This window comes from Ursus americanus, chromosome 6 (assembly GCF_024610735.1).
Source record: "Ursus americanus isolate L20-20 chromosome 6, mUrsAme1.1.p, whole genome shotgun sequence".
NCBI lineage: Eukaryota > Metazoa > Chordata > Mammalia > Carnivora > Ursidae > Ursus > Ursus americanus.
The window spans coordinates 31,877,713-31,904,941 of NC_142132.1; the positions used below are offsets into that span (position 1 = coordinate 31,877,713).

At 40.4% G+C, this 27,229-nt stretch overlaps 1 protein-coding gene and 1 long non-coding RNA gene across 2 annotated transcripts in view; one reads left to right on the forward strand and one right to left on the reverse strand.

Annotated features, from left to right (window-relative positions):
- The window catches only part of LOC123783993 (uncharacterized), an 86,386-nt gene that overhangs the window by 42,473 nt on the left and 16,684 nt on the right, over window positions 1–27,229 (reverse strand). The gene's annotated exons all lie outside the window — the stretch shown is intronic.
- The window catches only part of LOC123783991 (cytochrome P450 2C21), a 31,353-nt gene continuing 12,375 nt past the window's right edge, over window positions 8,252–27,229 (forward strand). The window contains exons 1-7 of the mRNA XM_045785070.2: window positions 8,252–8,452; window positions 11,064–11,226; window positions 12,605–12,754; window positions 16,089–16,249; window positions 17,621–17,797; window positions 18,712–18,853; window positions 21,446–21,633. Coding sequence (XP_045641026.2) covers window positions 8,285–8,452; window positions 11,064–11,226; window positions 12,605–12,754; window positions 16,089–16,249; window positions 17,621–17,797; window positions 18,712–18,853; window positions 21,446–21,633 — 1,149 coding nt within the window. The 5' untranslated portion in view covers window positions 8,252–8,284. The remainder of the gene's footprint in view (window positions 8,453–11,063; window positions 11,227–12,604; window positions 12,755–16,088; window positions 16,250–17,620; window positions 17,798–18,711; window positions 18,854–21,445; window positions 21,634–27,229) is intronic.

The following is a 27,229-nucleotide window of genomic DNA, read 5'->3' on the forward strand; positions in this document are numbered from 1 at the left end:
ACACCTCTCTGTCCTTTGTGTTTCTATCACCGCCAGCTGCCCCCGGTTCCCGTATGCACTCCCAAGCTCCCTGTTTCACTGTGGTTCGCGCACACTCTGGAGCGCCAGTTTTGTCTGGTCACGCGTGCACGCTCCCAAGCTCCCAGTATCAGTCCGGTTCCAGTGAGCACTCTGGAGCCTCAGTTTTCAGTCTGGTCGCATGCGGGTTCCCGGGCTCATGGTCTCAGTCAGCTCTGTCGCAGGTGCCGGTCCACAAGTCCGGCCCGCTCCCCAGTGCAAGTGGCTACTGCTTCCCGGCACCAGAACGCAGAGGCTCCCTCATCCTTCCGTTTTTCTTCTGATATCTGTGCGTGGATTCACAGCTCCCCGCTTCGTACCTCAATACTCAGTGCTGGAGATGTTCATTTGTAGAGATCCAGGTGTATCTTCCTGCATCTCAGGCTGATTCCATGGGTTTTCAGGATGGTCTTGTACATATCCAGCTCGACTCAGGGGACTAGCTGAAAAATGGGACCCCTACTTCTCCGCCATCTTTTCCCTCCCCTCCATATAGTTTTTTAAAATTTCTCCTTTAATTTCCTGGTTAACCCATTCATTTTTTAGTAGGATGTTCTTTTTTTTTTTAAGATTTTATTTATTCATTTGAGAGAGAGAAAGAGAGATAGAGCACAAGCAGGGGGGAAAGGCAGAGGGAGAAGCAGACTCACCGCCCAACAGGGAGCTAGATGTAGGACTCCATCCCAGGACCCAGAGATCATGACCTCAGCGGAAGGCAGGCGCTTAACCATGTGAGCCACTCAGGTGCCCCTAATAGGATATTCTTTAACCTCCATGTATTCATAGTCTTTCCAAATTGTTTCTTGTGGTTGACTTAAAGTTTCATAGGCTTGTTCCAAAAATATACACGGTATGATCTCAGTCTTTTTGTCCTGGTTGAGGCCTGATTTGTGACCCAGTGTGTGATTTACTCTGGATAATATTCCATGAGCACTCAAAAAGAATGCGTATTCTGCTGCTTTAGGATGAAATGCTCTGAACATATCTGGTAAGTCCATCTGGTCCAGCGTGTCATTCAAAGCCCTTGTTTCCTTGTTGATCTTCTGCTTAGATGATCTGTCCATTGCTGTGAATGGGGTGTTAAAGTCCCTACTATTATTGTATTATTATCCATGGGTTTTTTTGGTTTGTTATTGATTAATTTATAAATTTGGTTGCTCTCATGTAGGGGGCATATTTACAATTGTTAGATCTTGTTGGATAGATAGAGTGCCATTCTTCATCTCTCATTAGTCTTTGGTTTAAAATCTAATTTGTGTGTGTGTGGGGAGATGGGGTAATTGGGTGATGGGCATTAATAAGGAGGGCACCTGATGTAATGAGCATTGGGTGTTATATGCAACTGATGAATCACTAAATTCCACCCCTGAAACTAATAATACAGGATATGTTAACTAAATTGAATTTAAATAAAAAATTTAAGAAAATAAAATTCAGTTTGTCTGCTATAATGATGGCTACTCCAGCTTTCTTTTGATGTCCATTAGCATGATAGATGGTTTTTCCACCTCTTTACTTTCTATCTGGAGGTCTTTGAGTCTAAAATAAATCTCTTATAAACAGGATATCAATGAGTCTTTTTTTTTTAAATCCATTTTGATACCCCCATGTCTTTTGATTGGAGCATTGAGTCCATTTACGTTCAGAGTAATTACTGATTGGTATGAATTTAGTGCCATTCATTGTATTACTTGTAAAATCACTGTTCCTGTAAATTGTCTCTGTTCCTTTCTAGTCTTTGTTGCTTTTGGTCTCTCTTTATCACTCAAATAATATTACTTGGAGGGCTGGTTTAGTGTTCACGAACTCCTTTAATTTTTGCTTCTCTTGGAAACTCTATTAATCAGTCCTATTCTGACTGATAGCCTTGTTGGATAAAGTATTCGTGGCTGCATGTTTTTCCCATGTAGCACATTGAATATATCATGCCACGTTTTTCTGTCCTGCCAAATTTCTGTGGACAGATCTGCTGCTAACCTTATGTGTCTACCCTTGTAGGTTAAGGACCTTCTGTCCCCAGCTGCTTTCAGAATTCTCTATCGTTGTATTTTGCAAGTTAAACTTTGATATGTCTTGATGTTGACCTGTTTTTTTTCTTCAAAGAATTTTTTTTTATTTGAGAGCGAGAGAAAGAAGCAGAATCCCCGACATGGTGCTCCATCCCAGGACCCCAAGATCATGACCTGTGCCAAAGTCAGTTGCTTAACTGACTGAGCCTCCCAGGTGCCCCTGTGTTGACCTGTTTTTGTTGAATTTGACAGGAGTTCTCTGTGCCTCCTGGCCTTGAATGCTTGTTTCTTTTCCCAGATTAGGGAAGTTCTCAGCTATAATTTATTCTAATAAACCTTCTGCCCCCTTTCTCCCCTTTTTTTCTTCCGTGATTCCTATGATATGGATATTATTGCGCTCTGTGGAATCACTAAGTTCCCAAGTCTATATTTTGATCTCATAGATTTCTTTCCGTCTTCTTTTCAGCTTCATTATTTTCCATAATTTTATCTTCTGTCTCTATCACCTATTTGATTCTCTGCTTCTTCCATCCTCACTGTGATTATATTCAGGCAGTTTAGCATCTCAATTATAGCATTTTTTATTTCGGCCTAATTTTTAGGACTTTTATCCACAGCCAGAGTTTCTATGGTGTCTTCTTCTTTCAAGCCCAGCTAGTCTTCTTGTGACTGTTGTTCTAAATTCTTGTTCAGATATATAGCTTATATCTGTTTGGAGCAAATCCCTGGCTGTGATCGTTTCTTGATCTTTCTTTTGGGGGAGAATTCCTCTGTCTTGTCATCATGTCTAAGTTTCTGTCTTTTGTGTATTATGAAAGTCTATTCATTGATCTCTGCTCTAATCTTAATCAGTTCTCTTTTTGTGCATGGCTTAGGCCTGTTCTTCTGTTCCATCTCCGGTTGTTTAAGGTGAGTATAGGGTCTTATTTTAGATTTTTTATTCTTTTGAGTGAGGCTTGGATGTCTATGTATTTCCCCCTTAGGACCACCTTTGCAGTATCCCATAGGTTTTGGACCGATGTGTTTTCATTCTCATTGGTTACCATAAATTGATTAAGTTCTTCTTTAATTTCCTGGTTTACCTAAACATTCTTAAGCAGGATGGTCCTTAGCTTCCAAGTGTTTGAGTTTCTTCCAAATTTTTTCCTGTGATTGAGTTCCAGTTTCAAAGCATTGTAGTATGAAAATATGCAGGGAATAATCTCAGTCTTTTGGTATCGGTTGAGACCTGTTTTTTTTTAATTTATTTTTATTATATTATGTTAGTCACCATACAGTACATCCCTAGTTTTCAAGTAAAGTTCCATGATTCATTACTTGTGTATAACACCCAGTGCACCATGCAATATGTGCCCTCCTTAATACCCATCACCAGCCTATCCCATTCCCCCACCCCCCTCCCCTCTGAAGCCCTCAGTTTGTTTCCCAGAGTCCATAGTCTCTCATGGTTCATTCCCCCTTCTATTTACCCCCCCTTTCTTCTTCCTCTTCTTCTCCTACCCTTCTTCCTACTTCTTATGTTCCATAAATGACTGAAACCATATGATAATTGTCTTTCTCTGCTTGACTTATTTCGCTTAGCATTATCTTCTCCAGTGCCATCCATGTTGCAGCAAATGTTGAGAAATCATTCTTTTTAATGGCTGAGTAATATTCCATTGTATATATGGACCACATCTTCTTAGTAGCAAAGTCCACAATAGCTAAATCATGGAAGGAGCCAAGATGCCCTTCAACAGATGACTGGATTGAGACCTTTTTTTTTTGACCCAGTATATGGTCTATTCTGGAGAAAGTTCCCTGTGCGCTTGAAAAGAATGAGTATTCTGTTGTTTTAGGGTGGAATGTTCTGTATACATCTATGAAGTCCATCTGGTCCTGTGTGTCATTCAAAGCTCTTCTTTGTTGATTTTCTGCTTAGATGATCTGTCTGTTGCTAAAAGTGGGTGTTGAGGTCCCCTACTATTAACGTATTATTATCTATATGTTTCTTTACTTTGGCTAACAGTTGGCTTATGTAATTGCACGCTACGCTGTTTGGGACATAGATATTTAGAATTGTTAGATCCTCTTGTTGGATATACCCTTTAAGAATAATACAGTGTCCTTCTGTATCTCTAACTACAGTCTTCAGCTTAAAATCTAATTTGTCTGATATGAGAATTGCTACCCCAGCTTTCTTTTGAGGTCTGTTGGCATGAAAAATGGTTCTCCATCCCTTCACTTTCAGTCTAAATGTATCTTTAGGTTCAAGGTGAGTCTCTTATAGATAGCATATGGATGGGTCATGTCTTATCCAGTCTGCAACCCTGTGGCGTTTTATGGGAGCATTTAGGCCATTCACATTGAGGGTGATTATTGAGAGATATGATTTTATTGTCATCATGTTGTCTGTGAGGTCCTTGTTTCTATAGATTGTCTCTGTAAATTTCTGCTCTGTATCACTCTTGGAGTCTTCTTATATAGAACCCCCCTTAATATTTCTTGCAGGGCTGGCTTGATGGTCACATATTCTTTCAGTTTCTGCTGGTCTTGGAAGCTTCTTGTCTCTCCATCCATTATGAATGACAGCCTTGCTGGATACAGTATCCTTGGCTGCATGTTCTTCTCATTTAGTGCTTTGAATATGTCTTGCCAGCCCTTTCTGGCTTGCCAGGTCTCTGTGGACAGGTCTGACATTATTCTGATGTTCCTCCCTCTGTATGTAAGGAATCTCCTCCCCCTCGGCGTTTTCAAGATTGTTTCCTTGGATCTAAGATTTGCAAATTGTACTATTATATGTCATGGTGTCAGTCTGTTCTCATTGACCTTGGGAGGGGTCCTCTCTGCCTCTTTCCCCAGATTAGGAAAGTTCTCAGCTACGATTTGCTGAAATATATCTTCTAGACCTCTCTCCTTCTCCACCTCCTCGGGGATCCTGATAATTCTGATATTGGAACATTTCACTGAGTCAGTAGTCTCTGTCAGCTTAGTTTCTTGAAATTGGAATTGTTTTTCCCATGCCAACTCTTTTTCCTTCTTTTCTATCATCTTATTCTCTAGCTCACTAATTCCTTCTTCTGCCTCGTTTACCCTGGCAGGCAGAGCATCCGGTTTAGACTGCATTTTATTCATAGCATTTTTAAGTTCTGCCAGATTAGTTCTCATTTCAGCCCTTAGAGATTCCATATTTTCGTTAATATTTTTCTCAAGCCTATACATCATCTTGATAATTGTTACTCTGAAATCCATTTCTGACATCTTGGTTATATCCGTATCCATTAGTTCTGTGGCAGAGGCTTAAGTTTCTGTTTCTATCCTTTGGTGGTTCCTCCTCTTTGTCATTCTGATGAGGTGTGGATGCAGGAATGTACAGAGTCCAAATTATTGACCAGGACCCAAGCAAGATGCACCTGTTTTATAGGGACCTTAGGGATGTGGGCTTCTTGTTCTTGCAGCCTGCCGTCTGGGGGAGGGGCCTGCCACGCTGATACTCAGGCAACCATATTTGGGCAGAGTTGCCCTGCCCCCTGTGGGGGTGGGTGGGCTCAGTGAGAACCATTTTTTGGGGGCTTTTGTTCTCTGGTGGCTTCCCCTGGCAGCTTTCTGTGTCTCTTCTGAGAGTCAGAGCAGCACTCTGTCTCAGAACAGAGAAATCGCAGTCTGCTCTTCACTGAGCTCTCCAGGCCACACTGACTCCATTTCTGTCAGTGCCACTAAAAACCTGCAGTGTCCTGGGTTGTGCGCCCCACAGCCGCTCTCCCAGTCCTTGCTCCCAGGGCTGGCACTTCTCCGCCCTTTGTGCTTCTAGAACTGCCAGCTGCCACCAGTTCGCACGCACGCTCCTGAGTTCCAGGTTTCAGTCTGGTGTGGTGTCCTAGAGACCTTTCCCCACCGCTACTAGTCTGTGAGTCTGTGCCCTGTCCCCAGTGTGGGTGGCTTTTGGGTTCCTGGCACAAGTTCATGGAAGCTCTCTCCTGTGTTTCCATTTATCTTCCGATATCTGCCCTCAGACTCTCGGCTCCCCAGTTTATAGCTCAAGACCAACCACCAGAGAAGTTCTGTTTGTAGAGATCAGATATATCTTCTTATATCTCAGGCTGTTTTCATGGGTGTTCAGAATGGTCTGGTAGACATCCAGCTTGATTCAGGGGACCGGTTGAAATAGGGTCCCCTACTCCTCCACCATCTTACACCCTCCATATCATGAAGCTTATTATGTTTCCTCTCCTGACTATATTAAGAAGGGGTCATACTATCCAGGGCCTGGAGTTTCAGGAAGTCTTTGTGCTGTGTGCTGGATGCTCTCTGCTGTCACGTTTTGGCTGCACTTTCCCAAAGGTCAATCCTCTACAGAGGTCCTCCTTGCTTGTAGTGGGGAGTGTTTGGACTTTTAACTGGGTGTGCTTTGATTTGTTTGTTAAGATAACCTCTCATCAGCCACATTCTCTCCCTCCAACTGTGATTGTTTTCTTTATCCTCAGATCAATTTCCTAGTTGTTCAGAAATGATTTGAAGCTCATCTAGCTGCCTTCCAGGGACAAGACAAGCTCAGGGCCCCTTAGAGCTCCACCATATTGACACCTCTCTGAAGGCACAGATTTGATATATCTGATGTTAAACTCATTTTAACATTTTCTGTTTTCTTGATGTTAGCTTCTTCAGGGTTTAGTGTTTTGATTTTTAAGTGTGATGTTCGTTATACCTTGTTGGATTTCCTCAAATATCTTTTTTTCCATTTTTTAAAACTTAAATTCAATTAATTAACATGTAATCTATTATTGGTTTCAGAGGTAGAGGCCAGTGATTCATCAGTCTTATATAATACCCAGTGTTCATTACATCATGTGCCCTCCTTAACGTCTATCACCCAGTTACCCCATCCCCCACCTCCCTCCTCTCCAGCAAACCTCAGTTTGTTTCCTGTGACTAAGAGTCTCTTAGGTTTATCTCCCGCTCTGATTTCATCTTGTTTTTTTTTTTGTCTCTTCCCCTATGATCCTTTGTTTGTTTCTTAAATTTGACATACGAGCAAGATCATATAATTGTCTTTCTCTGATTGAGTTATTTCGCATAGCATAATACCCTCTAGTTCTATCCATGTCATTGCAAGTGGCAATATTTCATTTTTTGATGACTGAATAGTATGCCATTGTATGTATATACCACATCTTCTTTATCCATTCATCTGCTGATGTACGTCTGACTCTTTCCATAGTTTGGTTATTGTGGACATTGCTGCTATAAATGTTGGGATGGAGGTGTCCTTTTGAGTCACTACATTTGTATCTTTGGGGTAAATACCTAGTAGTGCAATTGCTGGGTCATAGGGTAGCTCTATTTTCAACTTTTTGAGGAACTTCCACACTGTTTTCCAGACTAGTACCAGCTTGCATCCCCACCAACAGTGTAAGAGGATTCCCCCTCAAATATATTTGAGTATTGAAGTTTTGTTCATATCTGTGAGTTTCTAGACACTTTCAAATATTTATAGTATTGAATGCTGGAGTATATTTCTTCTCCAACATGAGAAAGAGCAATGTAGACTCTTGTTCTCACTGGAAACGGATGTGCAGGGGGAAGGATGGGTGACATGCAGCCAAGGGACTTTCCACTGCTTGAGTGATTTCTCTCCTTGACTTGGTAGATTCTTGCCTCCTATATATTGTCTGTTGGTCCTGCATCCCCCCTTGGCAGTTAAGTGTGTCAGAACTCCTGACATATGGAAAAGGGCTTTGTCAAGAGATTTGGAATATCTCTCCTCCTCTCTAGGAGAGACTAGCTCCCTATATCCTTCTTTTTTACCCTGCCTCCTCCTTTATGTCTCTTAATTCTGGCATTTTCCTGGATTTTCTGGGAAAGGGCCACAAGAGAGTGCTTCTTTCTTCTGCTCATGGAATGATAAATTTTGACATGAGATATTCTTTCATGATGTGTCAAGATCATGAATTCCAGCTCTTTGAAAATCTGATAGCTTTCAATTTTACTATTAAAATACAAACATCTCTGAGCAAGTCTTATTTTTTTAGTTGGGATTGCCACTGAAAACCTAGATATTTATCAGTGCTAAGGTTACTTGTTTTGTTTTAACCTTTACCAGTGGGTCAGAGTCCACTGAAGATAAAACAATTATTTATCCAAAAGTTCAAAACAGTGCATGTTTGGTGATCAGCTTGCACTTAGTATTTATAAAGGCACTGGATACCAAGCTTTCAACTGCATTTACAGAAAGCATAGCAATGGATCTCTTCATAGTTCTGTTGATATGTCTTTCTTGTTTGATTCCTTTCTTTCTGTGGAATCGCAGCCGTGCCAAAGGGAAGCTGCCGCCTGGCCCCACTCCTCTCCCAATTATTGGAAATATCCTTCAGATAAATACTAAGAACATCAGCAAATCCCTAAGCAAGGTGAGTATGATTACTTTCCTTTTCGTTGTCTGCAGTTAGCACCTTATATCTAAATAAAATATGATCCCAGACACCATGTTTTAAGACCGTGGTTTGAACAGGAAGTGTCTGTTGGATACCCAGGCATGATTTTGAGTGATACACAGCTGGAAGGCTGCCAGAAGGGAGTGAGATCCATGAGATGATTGTTGAAATTGCCGAAAGAAGGAATTCCCTGTCCATGTTGTGACCAGGTCTCCTTTTTAGTAATTATTCTTTGGTAAACTCTAATGGCAATGAAACTGCTTTCAATTAAAAAAAAAAAGAAACTTTTACTGATATGCAGTGTCACAACACTAAAAGTTTCATAAAAGCACACATTTATTTAAGTCAAGGAAATAACTCATGATTCCAGGATTTTCAGTTTCTATTATATTTGCTCAATGAGTGAGTGAATAACTCCTCTATTCCTAGCTATTTAAATGGCAATAGCTCTCTAAATCTTGAAGGAATTGTCTGAAATCTGTCTTCCCTGAGATAGCAAGTAACCAGAACACAGCCTGTGGAAGCTCCTTTCTGTGTTTTGGTCTGTGGACTCAAAGGCATTATGTCAGCACCCAGCTCATCCACTTGTAAACTCACAGCGTTCAGCAAATTTTAAAAATCTCTCTGAGCCTTAATTTCCATTTCTATAAAATGTGAATAATAATTGTATTTTGCACATATTCCTTGAGTATATCAGGTATTGAACAAGTTACTGAATGCCTGCTTTGTATTAGGCACTCTGTTGGATGCTGGGGTATTTCAATGGTGAATGAAAAACAAAGACCTAGCATTATGGAATTTATAGTCTAGAGGGCAGCCATGTATTTGTAAAGTAATCATGCAAATGAGTGCCTGATTACAAATCATGTTACAGGGACACAGTAGCAAGAGGCCATGGAGTTTGGAGGAGAAGGGATGGGAGGAATAGTCAGCAAAGGGTTCTCTAAGGAAGTGAACCTGGAGCTGAGTTCTAAAGAATGATCAAGCATTAACCAGACAAAATACAGATGTAAGTTTGTTCCAGGCTGTTTCAGTCTGGAGGAGACTTACTTGTTGGCGTCTCTGAAAGAGGACCAGTTTGCTTATAGTCCAGAGAGGAAATGAAAACATGGTGTGGGATGAGACTGGAGAAGTAAGTAGGGGCCAGAGCATGTAGGTCTTTAAAGGCTTTTAAGAATATTGTTTTTAGCGGTGCCTGGATAGCTCAGTTATTTAAGCATCTGACTCTTGATCTCAGCTCAGGTCTTGATCTCAGGCTGTGAGTTCAAACCCTGTGTTGCGCTCCGTGCTGGGCTTGGAGCCTACTTAAACAAAATATATTGATCTTTAGCTCACAAGCAATGCGATGCCATTAATGTGCTTAGAGAGGACTCTCATGTTAGCATTTGCCTTGTGAAAAGATCACTCTGGTTGCTTTATGGAGAATGATTTGTAAGGTAGCAGGAGGACTCAAACCTTGGGTAAGTTGCAAGAGTGTAGGTCCTACATCATTTAGAATACCAAATAAGCTGCCATGACAGAAAGATCCCAATAACACAGTGGCTGAAAGAAGACAGGAGCTTATTTCTGTCTTACAGAATGATATAGAGCTGAGGGCTATTGGGCTGCCTGTCTTCCTTGAGGTCATCCAGAGAACCAGGTTTTCTCAGTCTTGTAGTTTATCATCCTGGGTACCTAGGCTATTGGTCTCATGTGCACGAACACAGTGGGGCTATCTCCGTGCTGTCATTTCAGTCCATGGCTAGGGGGAGTGACGGAGGGCATGCATTTAGCATTTATGCAGGATGTGTGTAGGATTTGCACACATCATTTCTGTTAATAGCAGTTCATGCAGGGGCGCCTGGGTGGCGCAGTTGTTAAGCGTCTGACTTCGGCTCAGGGCATGATCCCAGTGTTCTGGGATGGAGCCCCACATCAGGCTTCTCCGCTAGGAGCCTGCTTCTTCCTCTCCCACTCCCCTGCCTGTGTTCCCTCTCTCACTGGCTGTCTCTGTCAAATAAATAAATAAAATCTTAAAAAAAACAGCAGTTCATGCAAACTTAGTCACATAGCCACACAGGGAAACTGGGAAATGTCTGTGACTAAATCACCAGTTCCTTATGTATTATTAAAATCTAGAGATCTCTGGTGCTAAAAAGATGTGGAGGGTGGATAATGAGGGATGATTATGAGTCTACACAGGGGCCAAGAGGAGGAACTTGCCTTAAGCAGGATGAGAAACACACCATTTAGTGTAACTATAGGAAGGAAGGGGAAAATTGGTGTTGTTATAGATTTGGCAGATAAAAGTTAATAAAATAATATGAATAAAATCCATAACATAGCCCCTGTCACATAGTAGGAGCTGAATAAAGAATAAACTGTTGATGATGATGGTAATAATAATAGCAGTGTTACCAATTACAATGATAATTACCACTTAATGTGATTTATTAAATTACTAGTTCGAGCAGTTGAAATCTTCTATAATGGGTGAGTGAATATTAAAATGTCTCTTCGGTAAGATTAAAACTATTTTCCTCACTTATCTACATTCATTCCTAGTTTTGAAATTCTGCTACTCTTGCACCTCCTGTTCATTTCCCAGCTAGCAGAGAGTTATGGTCCCATGTTCACTGTGTATTTTGGCATGAAGCCCACTGTCGTGTTATATGGACATGAAGCAGTGAAGGAAGCTCTGATTGATCGCAGTGAGGAGTTTTCTGGAAGAGGCGGTTTCCCAATGGTGGACTGGATCACCAAGGGGTTAGGTATGTCTCTATTTGGGGAATGTATGTGGGTTTGTAAGTTGCAAAGACTCCAAACAGGCTAAGGGATAGAGAAATTGTAAGTACTTAGAGAAGGTTATAAAAACAGCATAATTCCAACATTTTTCTACAAAGGATCATTAATCCATATTGTAGATAATGAAGGGGACACACAATGCCTCCGTGAAACACTAGATGCAATGAAAGGAAATCATCTAACAGTTACCATTCTATGAATTTGTGTTCACTTTAAATTATGGCCAGTTAAGATAATGTTCATTTCATTTAAGATAATAAGAGACTGAGAGAAAAGAGAAGGGAGGAAAATGACTCAAATACCCTAGTCACCAACATTTTGCTTTCTGGCCTGAGTCATGGTTGCCAAGAGACTATTTTAGGAAACTCCCATAGTGTGCATGGAGCCAACATAGGTTTGAAGTATTTCTAGCCTTGCTTTCAGTCTTTTATTCTTCTTAAAAAAAAAAAAAGCATACGAAATATTTGAATCCAACAGAATACAAAACATAAAGCACAAATTTGCTTGGAGAAGAGGATTATGGAAAAACGCATAGTGAGTACATATGGATTGCATGTGATCTTAGAAAAAGCTTTTTAAACTGAAGTACTTGAACTGTCTTCCATTTGTTTTGATGCTGGCCTTAAACTATCCAGTCCTCTGGTGGGTCACTGGGTTTCTGCAAAAGGAGATAAGGCCTGAATGGGGTCATTTCTTCTACATTGTTCTTTAAAATCTTTATGGACAAGTTTCCTCTGAGAAACTTATTTTTTTTCTCCTGATCTTGTCCTGGCTCCAGAAGTCTGACTGAATTTCACTGGTGTTGAGGCCATGTTTCATGGAAGAGATTTAACAAACACAGGGGACATGTGAAAATGAGGAGGAACAGATATTCATGAACTTTCCAGTGCACAAGAGCAATCTCTCCTTCTCTTGAGAATCGACTCTGTTTATTGCCTTTCCCACAATTCATTTACAACATGCAAAAATCAGCCCTGAAAATGTCACCTAGGACTTGGATTCACCATGATTTATCACCTGTGTGATCACAGAGCAAGCATTTTGCCTCCATGATTATCAGTAAAATAGGGGACAAAACACTTGGTTCACAGAGTTATTCTGAGGTCTGAAGGAGCTAACAGATGAAGATGAGTTGAGTAATACGTCAAACCCAGAGTCTTGACAGATCCTAGGCAGGGTCAACAGGAGGGCGGTAAAGCAGGGCTTGTTGCAAATGCCTGTGGCTGAGACCACTCTGTTTACATCCCTGCTTAAGTGTGACTGTCATGTTCTGAGATGAAGACGCTCAGCTGCAATTCATGGTAATGGAGGTCATTCCTCTCTCTGTCTCTCTCTCTTTGATAGGAGTTGTTTTCAGCAATGGAGAAAAATGGAAGCAAACCCGGCGCTTTTCCCTCACAGTTTTACGGAATATGGGGATGGGAAAGAAGACTATCGAGGACAGAATTCAAGAGGAAGCCTTGTGTCTGGTGGAAGCGTTAAAAAAAACCAATGGTGTGTATTTCCTTATGTAATTAACAGTACTAGCTTGGGAAGACTATATGCTATTTGAGATAGGCTACAGAGAGATCTGATGGCTCAAGCACAGAAGTTGCTTTTTTGCTCCCATAATAGTAATGAGAGGTCAAGTGGTTGGCATAACAGCCTCTTCAGGCACTAGGTTGATGGGAGGCCTGATGTCTCTCTTCAGCACAAGGCTTCCAGTATCACCCAGAATTCATCTCTTTGCATGGTAGCAGAGAGCAAAGAACAAAGCAAAGAGCAAATTGTGTTTTCAGTGGGCCAGGTATGGCAATGGCACACCAAACTTCTCTCACATTCCATGGGCTCTAACTCAGTCACAGGGCCACACCAACTCTAAGAGGCACTGGGAAATGTCGTTATCTGTGTTCATAGGAAAATGGGGAGAACATGGATTTTGGTAAGAAACTAGTAGTTTTGGCCATAATACCTTGAAAAATGAAGCAATGTCCCTAGTAACTTCTTGAGAACATCACAAACATTTCACTATAAACATATGACAAATCATTACGTTGGGCACTTTATACTTACACACTGCTGTCAATCTTCTCTCAGTAAAACTAGGGATAAAAAAAAAAAAAGCACTGGTGCTTCAGTGGTAGGATTCACACCCAATCCTTCTCAGTGCTTAGGGCTGCATTTTAGCTCACCTGGAAGAGTCTGGGTGTGAATGGAGGGAGTCTCAGGAGCACGAGTTGGCTCAGTGTATATGTGTGTGTGCACATGCAGGACTGGGAGGGAGGTGGAAGAGAAAGGGGTGGGTAGGAGACTTGGCAGGAAAGGAGTAAGATCAGGATCATGAGATATATGTGGTTTTTTGAAGCTCAATATTTAAATATTTTCCAACTAAATGCTATTTTCTATGTGGTGAATTTCCATTGTGTTACACATACATATATATACATATATATACTGTGTGTGTGTATATATATATATATATATATATATATATATATATATATGGCAGAGGGAGTGAGAGAATCTTAAGCAGGCTCCACACTCAACAGGGAGCCTGACTCAGGGCTTGATCTCACGACCGGGAGATCATGACCTGAGCTGAAACTACGAGTTAGATGCTTAACTTACTGAGCCACGCAGGTTTCCCTGACATTGTGTTTTTTAACTGATGGTATATAAATTCCACACAGCTTGTCGTGACTTTTTTTTTTTTGCTGCTATTAATATAAAAAATGCAATTATTAAAAATATTTGCATGATTCTTGTTTCTTCCTTGGAATAAATTTCTGGCAGTGGCTGTAGAGTGTGAGGGAATATCAGTTAGACTTTTGATGTATACTATTACAGAGGAATGGGTAAGAGACCTGGCAGAAGAAGGGATTTGAACATACATAGTTTTGTAATTTTCAACTTACTTTATTAAATATTTTCATATGTTTAATTTCTGTTTATCAAGAACCTTATTAACAGACTACTACAGTATTTCATTATTTTGGATTTTCCTGACCGATGCTCACCCACATTCTGCCCGATCCCTCCAAGCTATGGGGCCTTCACAGTCCTGGGTAACCCATTTCACCGCTGGGTAACTCTGACTATTGAAGCGTTCTTTTACATGTTGGGAAGAACATTTTTGGTTATAACTTCTACTTTTTGATCGCTGCTAAGTTTTCTTTTTCTCCTTTTGGAGTTATAACAGTCTCACAGAGGCAAGATGTATCTCCCACCCCAAATATGGTTTAGATGTTGAGACTGATGGTACCACACACACCCCATTTGGATGTAAAAAGTTTATGACTCACAAAATGAGGCTTTCTGTGGAGGGTGGGGCAGCTCCTAGGCAGATTAAGAAACAGCTTGATAGGGGCGCCTGGGTGGCTCAGTTGGTTATGCTTCTGCCTTTGGCTCAGGTCATGAACCCAGGGTCCTGGGATGGAGTCCCGTGTTGGGCCCCTGCTCAGCAGGGAGTCTGCTTGTACCTCTCTCTCTGCCCCTCACCCTGCTTATGCTCTCTCTTTCTCATTCCTGTCTCTCAAATAAATAAATAAAATCTTAAAAAACACCACCACCACCTTGAGAGCAGGGAAAGGATACTGCCTTTATGTTTTTATGGTGGTTAAGGGATGGGGTAAAGAATGAGTTCCTGTGTGCAGCTTAGTGTTTGTATAGTTTCTGTGTCCTGCTTCCAAAGGAAGGAGACTTTTAGCTTTCTTTCTTTTTTTTTTTTTTAACATTTTATTTTTTATTTGAGAGACAGAGCACAAGCAGGGAGAGGGGCAAAGGGAGAGGGAGAAGCAGACTCCCTGCTGAGCAGGGAGCCCGATGTGAGGCTTGATCCCAGAACCCTGGGATCATGGCCTGAGTCAAAGAAAGACATTTAACCGACTGAGCCACCCAGGCGCCCCAACTTTTAGCTTTCTTATCAGCTTGTCCAGATGTGAAGAGAAGAAAAGGTGAGGTTCAAAAGTTGTCGGCAACCAAACATCAAAACATGGAGTCGTGTTTTATATATAGGAAGCCTGGTTCTAATACTGTAGTGTATTTTTTCAAATATCCAAATGGCACTCCAATTTCTCTCATTATTGTTCTCTTCTACAAGAAAAGCATACCCAGCTTTTCAACCATGTTTTATAAAATAAGGATTTCAAGTTTCTCCAGTCCCCTGAACTTCTTACCAGGTTGCTGAGCTTCCTGTGGGCATCATGAAGAAATATTCACACTGACAGCTAAACTTTACACCTTTCAAGATACTTTTTTTTATTTTAATGTTTTTTTATTATGTTAGTCACCATACAGTACATCCCTGGTTTTTGATGTAAAGTTCGATGATTCATTAGTTGCATATAACACCCAGTGCACCATGCAATACATGCCCTCCTTACTACCCATCACCAGTCTATCCCATTCCCCCACCCCCGCCCCTCTGAAGCCCTCAGTTTGTTTCTCAGAGTCCATAGTCTCTCATGCTTCATTCCCCCTTCTGATTACCCCCCTTTCTTTATCCCTTTCTTCCCCTACCGATCTTCCTAGTTCTTATGTTCCATAGATGAGAGAAATCATACATCTTTCAAGATATTTTTAAGTGACCTCCTTCTTGTGAATTATCTTTTGGCTCTTATTTGGAGAAAATGTGAATAGAATACTTGGGGAAAATTAATAAAGGACTGGATTAGATAGCTTTGTTTCAGGAAACAATAAATCTTAGGCATGTTGAGTTTACAGTGACGATGACATGTGCAAGTAATCCTTATATTTAAAAGAATCCCAGAAGTCAACCCTTCTCAGTCATTTTAAACAGTCAAATTCATATGAAAATTGTGCTCTAACTTTTAACTTCTGTTTTTTTTAGCATCTCCCTGTGATCCTACTTCCCTTCTGGGCTGTGCTCCCTGCAATGTGATCTGCTCCATTATTTTCCAGAATCGTTTTGAGTATGATGATAAAACATTCTTAACCTTGCTAGAATATTTTCACGAAAACCTCCTAATTTCAAGCACCTCCTGGATACAGGTAAGGTCAAGGTTCTCTGAAATGGGAAATAATTTTCTAGCTAATCTATTGCTCATGCTTACCTCATCCCTTTGTCCAGTTTACAAATGGCTAAAGTAATTTTTATCAAAATAGCATTTGTAACCAATTAGTTATCAAATCAATTTTAAGTATTGAAATGAAATTTTAAACATGAAATAGAGGGGGGCACCTAGGTGGCTCAAGTTAAGCATCAGACACGTGGTTTTGGGTCAGGTCATGATCTCAGGGGCGTGGGATCGAGCCCCTCCTCAGGGTCTGCACTCAGCAGGGAGACTGCTTGAGATTCTCTCTCTCCCTCTTCCCCTCCCCACCGTGCTTACTTGCTCTCTCTCTAAAATAAATCTTTAAAAAATTATTTTAAAAACCATGAAATACAGTAATAGAGAAATGTAGTACAGTGCATCAATTATAGCAAGGTATTTTTTTGAGAAACTGTTTTTATATCCATAGATGACGAGGTTGAAGATGTAAAATGTATTTCTTACTATGGTGCAGAGTCAGAAAACGGTAGTGATCTATGTTGTATGACCATTAAGAACTAAAATTATGTGTGGATCATAAGGTCATGTGTTCCACCTGGAAAGGACTCTAGAGAACAAGGAGTCTACTCATTTTTTGGAACAGGAAACTGAGATATTAAGCATATTTTCCAAAGACAAGGAATTCCTAGCCAAGGCAAGGAATGAGCTAGACCCAGAAGCTAGATTTCTCCGTTCTCTCTATAGTTTGATACAAGCTACTGGCCTGAATAAATGGCTTCAGTGACTACCAAGGGGATTCAGTCACGAGGTACTGTCTAAAGTAGAGTCATAAACTCTAGGACTGGCCTTGGGCAGATGAAGAAGGGCAATGTGCATATTCCTGAGGGTATAAAATCTCTAAGCTAAGTAATGTGGGCATTTCTTTAATCTTTCTGATGCAGTTTCTTCATTACAAAAAAAGGGGGTGAGCCCTGCAAACTTTTTAGGTGACTCTGTAGAAAAACGTTTAGTCAAACTGGGATGAACACTGTGTTCTAGCTCTTACTACACTGATGTCTTAGAATGGTTGACTGACCTTTCTGAACCGCAATACTCTCCTTTGGGAAAAGATGGTAAGCTCCTGGATTCCTTCACAGAGGTATGGCTAGGAAATAAATTTAAATGGACTTGAAATTGCTTTGTGACTTGTGCATACTGTAACTCCAGACATCTTGTCAGTTCCCTCTCCTTCAAATTCCAAGTGTGTTCTGGAGCAGGAAGCATGTCTTACTCACCTTTTTCTACTCAGCGTATAACTAGGAGTGTAATACATAACATGGGCCCTTAAACTTTGCTGAGTGAATTAATGAATGATTCTTTCCTCTTTCAGCTCTACAATGCTTTCCCTCTTTTAATACATTACCTTCCAGGAAGTCATCATGTGTTATTTAAAAACATTGCTAACCAATTTAAGTTTATTATGGAAAAAATACAAGAACACCAAGAATCCCTGGACTTCAGTAACCCTCGGGACTTTATTGACTACTTCCTGATCAAAATAGAAAAGGTATAATGTGACCCTTTAGCTTGTGGGTGGTGTGACTCATGGATTAGCTGTGTTCTTCCCAATAAAACTGGGGTATCAAAACAAATGGTCCTTCCTAAAGATGTATTAATTGCATGTCTAACCCATTTCCTGTGCAAACCATATTGGATACCTTGAGATATTTCTAAATTCTCACTGAAAATGACTTTACAGGTTTTACATTTATTGTGTTAAAGCTGGTTCTTTATTTGGGGGCAGATTGAAATATACACTCATACACATTCAAGATTAATGATACACAACATATCATCCTTCATGAAATAAGATCAGAAATGGGATGATGTAACAAATGAGGTAACACAGGAATGGACAGGAGTCTACAAATGCCTACTTTTGGAAAGGCACTAGGAAATCTTCACAGATGAGGTAGGTTTCGAAGAAACCGTAGCTTTGACCAACAGAGACAACAAAGTAGGCTCAGGGAATGAGAAGTGCAGTGATCAAGTGGGTGGAATTTTCAGACAGGTGATCTTGGTTGTAACTGAGGAACTGTCATGGGTGTAATGACTGATGAGTTGGGAATAGTGATGCATTTTGGGGGGTGGGTGGTTCTGGAAGTTTGAATGAGAAAGTTAGACATTATAAAATAGGTAATAGATGCTAGAATTGATAGTAGCAGTGAGGACAATAAAAATTATGTTTCAAAGAAATATTAGAGCAACTGATTGACTCTAGGGGACGAGAAAGTGAAGAATCAGAAAGGACTTGTTCCAAGTTTATAACTCTGATTATATTTTAACGGTTGGACAGAACCCTAGCAGCTATCTAACTTGACCTTCAGCCGTAGCGCTCACACCAAATAACAGTGTCATATTGAGTGAAGTTACTTCTGAGACTCTCTTATTTATCAAGTAATTGTAACACATCATTTCTAGGAAAAACACAATAAACAGTCTGAATTTACCATGGACAACTTGGTCGTTACCATATGGGACGTGTTTAGCGCAGGAACAGAGACAACGAGCACCACCCTGAGATATGGACTCCTGATGCTGCTGAAGTACCCAGAGGTCACAGGTATGGTCGCAGGTGTTGAGCAGGGTGCAATTCCAGGTCGAAATGGGCAGGTGACACTGACAGCTATCCCACTCTTCACCTGCCCAGACAGTGCACAGAAAAATTTTCCATCATTCATACATCTCCCCATCATTGGATAAATTAAATTCAAATTATAGTACAAAAAGATAATGAAATATTTAAACAGCAGCAGAGATTTGAAGGGCAGAGCTCACTGTTTCCCCTGCTGTGGTGGAATGTTCCTGATCTGCGTTGGGACAGATGCAATAAGCAGAACTGTCTTAGGATCTAGAAGAATCAGCCTTCTGCTTCTCTAAATGGGTATCATTTGATATGCCTTCAATGTCCAGATAAATATATTTATGTCAGAATATATTTCTACTCAAATGTATTTGCAGTGTGAGGATTGGCTCAACAGAAATGACAGTCTTTCTTTATCAAAGAGACTCAGTCCCTAAGGAAAAAAGTTACATACAAATAACATCCTTTTCAAATATACTCATCTGGGCAAAGAAACTCTTCTTCACAAATATAATTTCTCTTGCAAATGCAACCTTTCCACTTTTCTCCTCTTCTTTTCTTGCGTGCTCACCGAAGAGGGTATTTCCCTCACTACTGTATCATGTTCTGTGCTTTGGCACATTGAGACACTTTTAATACAATTAAATCTCAGGAGGCTTATCTCCATGATGTCACCACCAGATTATTCTCCTTTGTTTAAGGTCCTCCTGTCCTCCCTGTCTAAGTAACAAGTGCTTTCCCAGTGGTGAGATCTAGAAGAACAGCTTCGAAATTCCTCTGCTATCACACATTGTGGGATCTAATGGCACTGTGTTTCCTTCACGTGACACATTCTTTCAGCCAAATAACTTCCCTCTGGTTAGACCTATGTTGATTATGACTACGAATACCGTAGGACATTTTTCTCCAGACCAGTAAATCTGTGTACATGGCAAAAGTCTTTTTTGTATCCTGGTTTCCCCATTGCTTCCATGTTCATTTTTTCTTGCATCATATCCATTTATATTTTCCTTTTCTTTCTTCCCATTTTCATTCCTTACTGCGCCATTCTCTAAGCATTCTGATTTTATAAGTCAGTTCCTAACCACTTTACATAATCCCTCTCTTCTAGATAAAAATCCAGCTTCTCAACCTGAGAAGGTGAAGTTTAAAACTTCTCTAAAATTCTTAAGTCTTCCTGATAGCCATCAAACCACAGAGTTATCACATGCTCCATGAACAAAGACACATACTTCAGGTAGTGGATCCACACCATTTGACTAGCAACATGGTACAAGAGAAAATGGGTTATAGACTAACCACAGTGGCTTCAGATTCTGACTGTACTGGTCCCGCATCTGTTTAGGAGAGATGCTACTTCTTAACATTCATAGAATCCTTCCCTCATAGGAAAAAGTTAATGTTTTGTTTTAACTAATGAATAGTCCTACCAAAACTGTACATTATTAAGATGATACATTTTGAAAATAAAGGAAAAATATAATTCACTAACACAGATTACTCTCAGTGATCTTATTCAATGGCGAAGATTGTGGGTTTGGAAATAAGAAAAACCATATAACACCTGGGTGTCCTTAAGAAATATATTTGCTTTTATGGACCTATTTCTTCATTTTTAAGACACATAAAATAAGACCCAAGACATAGAACTTTTTGAGGAATTATAAAGTAGTGCAGTACTTTGCACAGCAAGCCTGTCATGTTTTGCATTCTAAATAAATGTTAACTTCTGGGTTCTATGTACTGAGTCAAACATCTTATTCCGTTCTATTTATCAAGTATTTATTGCACTCGGTGGTTCTTACCCTCTTGGAACTTACATGTTTTAAAAAAGATTTTATTTATTTGAGAGAAGAGTGACACAGCATAAGGGAGGTGAGGGGCAGAGGGAGAAGCAGGCTCTCTGCTGAGCAGGGAGCCACATGTGGGGTTCAATCCCCAGAGTCCGGGATCATCACCTGAGCCCAAGGCAGACACTTAACAGACTGAGCCGCACAGGCACGTGGAACTTATATATTTAAAACAAAAACTGGGATACACAAAGTGGTCAAACAGCATGGTCTGTAGTGAGCTTTCAAGACCCCAGATACCTAAATTTATGAAACAAAGTACACAAAAGAGAGAATAAGAGTTGAATTTTATGGTACAATTATGGTTTCTATGTACATATATTTAAGTTTCCAATGAGATTCCAATTTGATTAAGAAACAAATTTGTTTTTTTTTTCTTTCCCTATGGAAGTAGCCGTATGTGATTTTCCCCTCCCTAAATCTCCTTCCACAATGTAACCATGATTAAGATGAAATCAAGGGGCACCTGGTTGGCTCAGTCAGTTAAGCGTCCGACTCTTGGTTTCCGCTCGGGTCATGATCTTAGGGCTGTGAGACTGGGTCCCCCATCCAGCTCCGTGCTGGATGAGGAATCAGCTTGGGGTCCTCTCCTTCTCCCTCTGCTCCTCTGCCCCCCATCCTCTCTCTTTAAAATGTATAAATCTTTCAACAACAACTACAAAAAAAGGTCAGATCAGAAGACCTTTCCATTTCACATAAATTCTGACTCCTGTCCTGCCAGCCAAAGTCCAGGAAGAGATTCACCGTGTGGTTGGCAGACATCGGAGCCCCTGCATGCAGGACAGGAGCCGCATGCCCTACACAGATGCTGTGCTACACGAGATCCAGAGATACATTGACCTCGTCCCCAACAGTCTCCTACATGCAGTGACTCAGGACATTGAGTTCAGAGAATACTTGATTCCCAAGGTGAGAGAGATTTCATCTCTACTACTAGTTAAGAATTTTTATTTTTTATTTTTATTTATATGATTTTTGTTTCAAGAGAGAAAGCAAGGGGGGAGGGCAGAGGGAGGAGGACAGACATTCTCAACCAGGCTTCAGCCCCAGCCCAAGCCCACCCAGGGGCTCCATCTCATGACCCTGAGATCATGACCTGAGCCCAAATCGAGAGTTGGAGGCTTACCTCACTGAGCCACCTAGATGCCCCCTCCTTAAGGATCCTAGGTTATCAAGCATTGCAGCAGTAGGATTATAGATCACCTAACCATCTACAGCTATGGCACAGTCACAGCCCAAGCGTCTTGCCCTCTGACCACAGGCTCCTTTCCTTTTACTTTCTTGATACAATTTTATAAATCAGAGTGCTTAGATTCCCACAGGATTTTCTTCATAGTATTCATCGCCAAGACTGGTTACTGCCTATGTCTTCTTCTGGGATTTTTGTGGTTTTAGGGCTTACGTTCAATTATTCAATTCATTTTGAGTTCCTTTTTGTGTCTGTTGTAGGATAGGGTCTAGTTTTTCCAACACCATTTAATGAAGAGACTGTCTTTTCTTGATTGTGTATCTTTGTGCCTTGTTAGAAATTAATTGGGCAACTATGCATGGGTTTATTCCTGGGCCCTCTCTTCTGTTTCATGATCTGTGTGTCTGTTTTTATACCAATATCATGCTGTTTTACTGACTGTCCCTTTGTAATACAGCTTGGAATGAGGAAGTGTGATGCCTCCAGGTTTGTTCTTCTTTCTCAAGATTGCTTTGGCTGTTTAGGATCATTTGTTCCATTTCTGTGAAAATGCCATATGGATCTTAATAGGGATTGTACTGAATCTATAGATGGCTTTCGGTGGTATAGACATTTTAACAGTATCAATTTTCCCAAACCATGGGCACAGAATAGCTTTCCATTTATTATGTGTCACCTTCCATTTCTTTCATCAGTGTCTTATACTTTTCAGTGTATAGATCTTTCACCTCCTTGGTTAAATTTATTACTAGATTTTTTTAATACTATGGTGAATGGGATTGTTTTCTTAATTTCTTTTATAGTTCATTATTAATGTGTAGAAATGCAACAGATTTTTGTATATTCATTTTTTGAAAAAGATTTTATTTATTTGACAGAGACAGCCAGCGAGAGAGGGAACACAAGCAGGGGAAGTGGGAGAGGAAGAAGCAGGCTCCCAGCAGAGGAGGCTGATGTGGGGCTTGATCCCAGAATGCTGGGATCACGCCCTGAGCTGAAGGCAGACACTTAACGACTGTGCCACCCAGGTGCCCCTGTATATTCATTTTTTTTTTTTCAGACAAAGCGGTGACAAGGCCCGCACATTTATTTATTTATTTATTTTTAATGATTTTTTATTATATTATGTTAGTGACCATACAGTACATCCCCGGTTTCCGATGTAAGGCTCGATGACTCATTAGTTGCGTATAACACCCAGTGTACCATGCAATACGTGCCCTCCTTACTACCCATCACCGGTCTATCCCATTCCCCCACCCCCCTCCCCTCTGAAGTCCTCAGTTTGTTTCTCATAGTCCATAGTCTCTCATGTTTCATTCCCCCTTCTGATTACCCCCCCTTTCTTTATCCCTTTCTTCCCCTACCGATCATCCTAGTTCTTATGTTCCATAGATGAGAGAAATCATATGATAGTTGTCTTTCTCTGCTTGACTTATTTCACTTAGCATTATCTCCTCCAGTGCTGTCCATGTTGTAGCAAATGTTGAGAACTCGTTCTTTCTGATAGCTGAGTAATATTCCATCGTATATATGGACCACAACTTCTTAATCCAGTCATCTGTTGAAGGGCATCTCGGCTCCTTCCACAATTTAGCTATTGTGGACATTGCTGCTATGAACATTGGGGTGCATATGGCCCTTCTCTTCACTACGTCTGTATCTTTGGGGTAAATACCCAGTAGTGCAATGGCTGGGTCATAGGGTAGCTCAATTTTTAACTTTTTAAGGGACCTCCACACTGTTTTCCAGAGTGGCTGTACCAACTTGCATTCCCACCAACAATGTAGGAGGGATCCCCTTTCTCCACATCCTCTCCAACAATTGTTGTTTCTTGCCTTGTCTATTTTTGCCATTCTAACTGGCGTAAGGTGGTATCTCAGTGTGGTTTTGATTTGAATTTCCTTGATGGCTAATGATTTTGAACATTTTTTCATGTGTCTGTTAGCCATTTGTATGTCTTCATTGGAAAAGTGTCTGTTCATATCTTCTGCCCATTTTTTGATTTGTTTATTTGTTTCTCGTGTATTGAGTTTGAGAAGTTCTTTGTAGATCTTGGATACCAGTCCTTTATCTGTAGTGTCATTTGCAAATATCTTCTCCCATTCCGTGGGCTGCCTCTTAGTTTTTCTGACTGTTTCCTTGGATGTGCAGAAACTTTTAATCTTGATGAAGTCCCATAAGTTCATTTTATCTATTGTTTCTCTTGCCTTTGGGGATGTGTCACGAAAAAGGTTGCTTTGGCCGATGTCGTAGAGGTTGCTGCCTATGTTCTCCTCTAGAATTTTGATGGATTCCTGTCTCACATCGAGGTCTTTCATCCATTTGGAGTTTATTTTTGTGTATGGTGTGAGATAGTGGTCAAGTTTCATTCTCTTGCATGTAGCTGTCCAATTTTCCCAGCACCATTTATTGAAGAGACTGTCTTTTTCCCACCGGATGTTTTTTCCTGCTTTATCAAAGATTAGTTGCCCAAAGAGCCGAGGGTCCATTTCTGGGCTCTCTATTCTGTTCCATTGGTCTATGTGTCTGTTTTTGTGCCAGTACCATGCTGTCTTTGTGATCACAGCTTTGTAGTACAGCTCGAAATCCGGCATTGTGATGCCCCCAGCTTTGTTTTTCCTTTTCAACAGTTCCTTGGAGATTCGGGGCCTTTTCTGTTTCCATACAAATTTAAGGACTGTTTGTTCCAGTTCTTTGAAAAATGTCCTTGGTATTTTGATCGGGATAGCATTGAAAGTGTAGATTGCTCTGGGTAGCATGGACATTTTAACTATGTTAATTCTTCCGATCCATGAGCATGGAATATCTTTCCATCTTTTTATGTCTTCCTCAATGTCTTTTAAGAGTGATTTATAGTTTCTAGAATATAGGTCCTTTACGTCTCTGGTTAAGTTAATTCCAAGGTAACGTATGGTTTTTGGTGCTATTGTAAATGGGATGGATTCCCTAATTTCTCTTTCTTCGGTCTCGTTATTCGTGTATAGAAATGCAACTGATTTCTGAGCATTGATTTTGTATCCTGCGACGTTACTGAATTGCTCTATAACTTCTAATAGTTTGGGAGTGGCTTCTTTTGGGTTTTCCATATAGAGTATCATGTCATCTGCAAAGAGAGACATTTTGACTTCTTCTTTGCCAATTTGAATACCTTTGATCCCTTTTTGTCGTCTGATTGCTGTTGCAAGGACTTCTAGTACTATGTTGAATAATAGTGGCGAGAGTGGGCATCCTTGTCGAGTTCCTGATCTTAAGGGAAAGGCTTCCAGCTTTTCCCCATTGAGAATAATATTTGCAGTAGGCTTTTCATAGATGGCTTTTATGAGATTGAGAAATGTACCTTCTATTCCTACACTCTGAAGGGTTTTAATCAGGAAAGGATGCTGTATTTTGTCAAATGCTTTTTCGGCATCGATTGAGAGGATCATATGGTTCTTGAGTCTTTTCTTGTTGATATGATGAATCACGCTGATTGATTTGCGAATATTGAACCACGCTTGCATCCCAGGTATGAATCCCACTTGATCGTGATGGATAATCCTTTTAATGTACTGTTGGATTCTATTAGCAAGTATCTTGTTGAGGATTTTGGCGTCCATATTCATTAGGGAAATCGGTCTGTAATTCTCCTTTTTGATGGGGTCTTTGCCTGGTTTGGGGGTCAAGGTAATATTGGCCTCATAGAATGAGTTTGGTAGCTTTCCTTCTGTTTCTATTTTTTGAAATAGCTTTAGGAGAATAGGTATTATTTCTTCTTTGAATGTTTGGTAGAATTCCCCAGGAAAACCGTCCAGGCCTGGAGTTTTGTTATTTGGAAGGTTGTTTATCACTGACTCAATTTCTTCATAATTAATTGGCCTGTTTAAGGAATCAATTTCTTCCGGTTTCAATCTTGGTAGTTTATAGGTTTCCAGGAAGGATTCCATCTCTTCCAGATTGCTTAGTTTATTGGCATATAGCTGTTGATAAAAATTTCTAATAATCCTTCCAATTTCAATGGTGCTCGTCGTGACCTCTCCTTTTTCATTCATAATTTTAATAATCTGGGTCCTTTCTCTTTTCTTTTGGATAAGTGTTGCCAGTGGTCTGTCAATTTTATTGATTCTCTCAAAGAACCAGCTTCTAGTCCTGTTGATCTTCTCTACTGTACTTCTGGTTTCTGCTTGATTGATTTCAGCTCTAATTTTGGTCAACTGCTTCCTCGTGCGTGGATTAGGCCTGTCCCTCTGTTGCTGTTCCAGCTTCTTGAGGTGAGAATATAAAAACTGCATTTTAGATTTTTCTATTCTTTTGAGTGAGGCTTGGATGGCTATGTATTTCCCCCTTAGGACTGCCTTTGCAGTATCCCATAGGTTTTGGACTGTTGTATTTTCATTCTCATTGGTCTCCATAAATTGTTTAATTTGATTTTTGATTTCCTGGTTTATCGAGTCATTCCTGAGCAGGATGGTTCTTAGTCTCCAAGTGTTTGAGTTTCTTCCAAATTTTTCCTTGTGGTTGAGTTCCAATTTCAGAGCGTTGTGGTCTGAGAATATGCAGGGGATAATTTCAATCTTTTGGTATTGGTTGAGACCTGTTTTGTGTCCCAGAACATGGTCTATTCTTGAGAATGTTCCATGGGCATTAGAATAGAATGAGTATTCTTTGGTTCTGGGGTGTAGTGTTCTATATATATCTATGAGGTCCAACTCGTCGAGAATGGCATTCAAAGCCTTTGATTCTTTGCTTAATTTTTGCCAGGGTGTTCTGTCTATTTCTGATAGTGGAGTGTTGAGGTCCCCTACTATTAATGTATTTTATTTATATGTCTCTTTATTCTGGTTAAGAGTTGGCTTGTGTATCTTGCTGCTCCCCTGTTGGGGGCATATATATTTATAATTGTCATATCCACTTGTTGAATACTTCCCTTAAGAATAATATAGTGCCCTTCTGCGTCTCTAACTATAGTCTGTAGTTTAAAATCCAATTTATCTGATATGAGAATTGCTACCCCAGCTTTCTTTTGAGGTCCATTTGCGTGAAAGATGGTACTCCATCCCCTTACTCTCAGTCTTTGGTTTGAAATGAGTCTCTTGTAGACAGCAAATGGATGGGTCATTTCTTTTTATCCAATCTGCAACCCTGTGGCGTATTATGGGATGGTTCAAACCATTTACATTAAGACTGATTACTGATAGATATGATTTTAATGTTGCCATGTTGCCAGTAAAGTCTTTGTTTGTATTGGCTGTGACTTTCTGTTCTGTATCACTCTTGGGGCCTTTTTACTTTTATAGAACCCCCCGTAATATCTCCTGTAGGGCTGGTTTCGTGGTT